The sequence below is a fragment of the Amphibalanus amphitrite genome, unplaced genomic scaffold (assembly GCF_019059575.1).
Source record: "Amphibalanus amphitrite isolate SeventyFive unplaced genomic scaffold, NRLGWU_Aamphi_draft 000225F_arrow, whole genome shotgun sequence".
Taxonomy (NCBI): domain Eukaryota; kingdom Metazoa; phylum Arthropoda; class Thecostraca; order Balanomorpha; family Balanidae; genus Amphibalanus; species Amphibalanus amphitrite.
The window spans coordinates 243,453-248,265 of record NW_024881720.1 but is presented as its reverse complement, the minus strand read 5'-3'; the positions used below and the strand labels follow the sequence as shown (position 1 = coordinate 248,265).

The 4,813-nt window shown below is 47.5% G+C and overlaps 1 protein-coding gene across 1 annotated transcript; it reads right to left on the bottom strand.

Moving 5' to 3' along the window:
• Positions 1-3,092: 3,092 nt before the first annotated feature.
• On the bottom strand, positions 3,093-4,813 carry LOC122385619 (techylectin-5B-like). The gene has a single exon (XM_043374000.1). The coding sequence runs from the start codon at positions 4,578-4,580 to the stop codon at positions 3,369-3,371; it is 1,212 nt and encodes a 403-aa protein (XP_043229935.1). The 5' UTR covers positions 4,581-4,813; the 3' UTR covers positions 3,093-3,368.

Sequence of the window (4,813 nt, the reverse complement as noted above, 5' to 3'; positions counted from 1 at the left end):
AGGCCAAAAAAGGTCAAATTTTTAAGTTGATAGTTTTGCATAAAAATGGGTATTGATTCGATGCAGCTCGTCACGGGGAGTCTAATGGTGGTCTTTGTTTTGCGCTACGGGGTCTAGAATTGCTAAAAATTGAGTTTGAAAATTTGACGTCATCAATTTTGAACAGTTTTTTCGCTATAACTTCGCCAAAAAAAGAGGTATCAATCTCAAATTTGGTATGTGGATGGAAGGCAGTAAGGACTATCACATATATTCCGGTTTTTGCGAAATTCAAAAAAAAACCTTTTGGATTTTTCGATTATTATATCCAAAAAAATTATTTTTTGATTTTTAGGGGTCAAAATCCAAAAATTTCAAAAATCCGAGATAGCGGTTTTGTAGCCCTGTTGATTCTACAGCTTTTATGTCTTTATCATTTTTCTGTATTTGCAAAGCTATAGGCCTGACAGCTCTTCCCGCGAAACCCTTTTTTGGGTCGAAAACGGCAGAACATGACGTCACTCTGACGTCATTTCCGGCCAACCTATCATAGCCTTTGGAAAATTTTTGGTCACAATGTGCAAAATTGATGTCCGGGAGGGTACTGTAAGTTTGGTGACGATCAGTGCAGCGGTTCTGGAGATATATCGAAAAGTCTGAAGGGGGGGCAAAAAATAGCCCCCCCACCAGGTCGCGGGTTAAGTACGTATCCCACCTTTGGGTTAAGTTGATCAATGAGTAATACCTTTCTTATTCTTTATTTAATGAGTATCTGTTACAAGGCATAACAAAATTTTTCGATGATTAAATGGGCGAAACGGACGAAGCTATATTATTTGGTATATGAATTTATCATGAGTTCCCTGTAGTATGGCAACAGAGCAGCAATAAAGAAAAAGTGGCTCAACTTACACTACTATACCCTACTTCTAGCTTACGTACTTTATACACTACGTACTTTGGCATACGAACCGTACGTACTTTTGGCATACGTACTTTTTACACTACGTACTTTTGCATACGAACTTTTGCGTACGAACATTTGCGTACGTACTTTTGGCATACGTACTTTATACACGACGTACTTTTGTATACGTACTTTTGCGTACGAACATTTGCGTACGTTTTTTTGGCATACGTACTTTATACACTACGTACTTTTGCATACGAACTTTTGCGTACGAACATTTGCGTACGTACTTTTGTCATACGTACATTTTACACTCCGTACTTTTGCATACGTATTTTTGCGTACGAACATTTGCGTACGTACTTTTGGCATACGTACTTTATGCGCTACGTACTTTTTTATACGTTCTTTTGCGTACGAACATTTGCGCACGTACTTTTGACATACGTACTTTATGCACTACGTACTTTTGCATACGTACTTTTGCGTACGAACATTTGCGTACGTACTTTTGGCATACGAACTTTATCGCCTACGTATATTTGCGTGCGGAACATTTGCATACGTACTTTTGTCCTACGTACTTAAGCGATACGTACTTTAGTCCTAAAATCCCGAAAACCAGTTCTGGGCGGCCAACAGCAGCTCAGAGGCGCTGCACCGTCGAGACGGTGAAGCATCCACTGGGGATTCTCGTTAGGGCCATGATGGGCTACAGAGGCCTCTGAGCTTCACCATGTGCCGCAGGGACAGACGACGTGGCCGCTGATAACTTGCCAGCGAGGTGCTGGAGAACACTGACGCAACTACGATGCAATCAATTTCAGGATACAACTTACAAGTACAACATCCCGCAACAATTCGTGATACCCTGTACTCGTGACCGTGGAATGTGTTTGGGCTCAGGCACAGTGGAATGTATATGGTCAACTCCTGTAGTCAACAAAAACGGTGGAATATATAATGGAAACTCAGGCATTTTGTAAAAGGCCTAGGCAGTTTGCAAAATGCCTGGAGGATCAGGTAGTTCGCAAGCTGCCTAGGCAATTTGCAAAAGGACTGATGGGTCAGGCATTTACCTGTAATATATAGATTTACTGGCTTTTATTATGCCTCTTATTGAGGTATTTGGTGCGATGTACTTTACTTATTTTATTTGTCTGCAATTTTACTGTAGATTTTTTAACGTGTGGGTATTATTTTCATTGTACTCAGTTTTGTATTTTATGTTACGCTTTTTTGTGATTTACTGATTTTAGGCCTATGACTTCGCCTTGAAGTGGATATTGCTCTGTTGGCAATCATGCAAATAAATAAATAAATAAATAAATAAATAAATAAAGATATAGACTATTTTCCATCAATTTTGAACATTGTGTGCGAGTGTGAACCTCCTACCTTTCAAGGTCAAGTCACCAGGTCACTTCGAATGACCCGACCTCAAATCACTTCTTTGCAACTTCGTCACCGTGTCAGAGATACAGTAGATGACGGAGTCCTTTGAAAGTTGCAGGATGTAATTAAGTCATCCGGGTAGCTACAATTACTTTATTTCGGAATTTTGATATTGATGACTTAAGGTCAGGTTAATTTGTTCACCTCTCCATTATAAGTTAATGGGGGAAAATCAACTCCCTTATTTTTTCACTAAATGACGCGTCGGAATGGCCTGATATACCATGAGCGACTTTTCTTAATGTGTACAGCTCGTCAAGCCGCATCGAATGATATACATGATGACTTTGAGGTCACGTAACCTGAGGTCAACCTTTGACCTTGACCTTTCAACGTCAAAATTTATATGTTTCGATGCGGATCGGCGAAAAGATCAAGATTGTGCTCTTAGTTTGTTCCCAGCCTAGCTACTTCGAAAGTTATTCGAAAAGAACTTCATATCTAGCGCCGCTATTTTGACCCCTGTGACGTCATCTTTGACCTGACCTGGAAATTACCTCGGTAAAATTTGTAGACTTTGTCCGTATTTACCCCATGCCGTTTATCGCTTGTCGCGATCTTGCTTCGTTCTCGATATCTCGAGGAGGGCGGATATCCGCCCCCCACCCCGTCGATTGTAAGTTGGCGCAGACCCCCGTCGGTGCCCGGGTTAAGGGTCAAAACATACCTCTGCTACCAGATACAGACCTTGACCTAAGTAATTAATGATTCATGCAAAATAATCGGTCAGGTATATCAGACATAGGTATGTACTAAGTATATATGTATTACAAACAAGGCGAAAATCAATAGGAGTAAAATGAAGCAACGTCCTTAGTCAAACGGTTCAATCGAGTCCCTGTTTAACGACCTGCTTCTAATGTCACACATTAAGTTCTCGTGACATTGCACGAGCAATATTAATAATATAGTTTACACTGCATATACACAAAAAACATTCGTTGAAAGGAGACCTGATGTGTTTAGCTAGTCTTTGATATTCCACGTCAGATGACATGTTACGCGTCATCGGGTGGGCCAGACGTCACTCGCTGACGCCTTCCTGAGCCAGTTTGTGACACCAGGTCATGTAGTTGACCGGTCTCATCTTGAGCTCAACGTGCTTCAACGAATACCTATCGCCCTTCCACTGTTTCCAGGTCACTCCTGCCCAGCTGCTTTTCAGAGCACCTTTCTTGTACGGTCCCGTGAGTGTCGAGTGCAGGCAGGACTTGTTCCACCACGCGTGCTGGTAGTGTTGGGCGCAGTTCTTACTCCACTTGTCGTTATCGCGGTCTTTGGTAGTAAACGCCATGGTGTTGTAATAAGTCAGGGCGTCGCCGGCGTTCCCCTCGTACTTGCCGACCTTCAGTGCATACTTTTGCTGCTCGGAGCCGATGGAAAACGGCGTGTAACTGGCGGTGGCAGAGGCGTTCCCCCAGTCCTTCAGATCCACACGGAGCTGCATCTGCTCCATGCTGGTCAGCAGGCTCATGTACTCGTTGCCCAGCCAGAACTCGGCGCTGAGGTTGCCGAAGCCCCACTTGTAGCTGTCCCAGCCGAGGTCGAAGTCCTGGTGGCCGGGGAGGTCGGCGCGCCTCAGCAGCACGGTCCAGCCGCCGCCGTCCGTGTCCATGTCGCAGTAGACGCGGATGCCGCCGCCGTTGCCGCAGACAGGCGGGTAGATGGTGTAGACGCCGCTGCGCTGGTGGCGCTGCTGGACGGCCGCGCAGTCGGCCGGCCGCCACTCGTCCGTCCGCTGGAACTGGTCCGGGAAGCTGCACCGCTCCACGATCACGGTCGTGGTGGCCGGGGAGGCGGCGGGCCGACCCTCCTCCAGCAGCGTCACCAGCCGCTGCTGCGTGTCGTTGAGCTGCGCCTGCAGCAGTTGCTCCGACTGACGGATCTGCTGGCTGAGGGTGCTGACCAGCTGCGGGTCGGCGGGCGCCACCCGGGCCTCCTGCAGCACCCCGCGCAGCTCGGCGGCGGCCTCGGTCAGCCGGCCGCTACCCAGCTCCCTGTACAGCTGCAGCACGCTGTTATCCAGCTGTGCCAGCTGCGTGTCCACCGTGTGCGTCAGCGACTCCAGACGGGCGGCCAGCTGGATCAGACGCTCGTCCATCCTCTGTAGCCGGTCCGACAGAGCGGCGGACGACTCCGGGACCGCGCCGAGGCCGCTCTCCAGCGGGATGTCGTGCGCCCCGACCCGCTCAGCAGCCAAACCCTCGACCAGCAGGAGCCACACCAGCAGCCACATCTTGAGCAGCCACCTCGTCCCGCTGCACCGCAAAGGCTGAGCCTACCGCTACTTCTGCGGCTGCATCAGTGCACTTGGCTTTTATACCAGCAGACTGTCCGTTACTGGAACTCTCGCGGGGTTCCCAGACTCCAACTGCGATCATATTCGTAGTACCGTAGTCCCGACCGGACTTCGCGCCTCTGCTGATAAACATTCGACCCCGGAGCGAGCGCAGAACTGTCGAATCTCAA

Bases quoted from the DNA above. Each gene is read 5' to 3' on its own strand.
- LOC122385619 (XM_043374000.1), bottom strand. From the start codon at position 4,580: ATGTGGCTGCTGGTGTGGCTCCTGCTGGTCGAGGGTTTGGCTGCTGAG.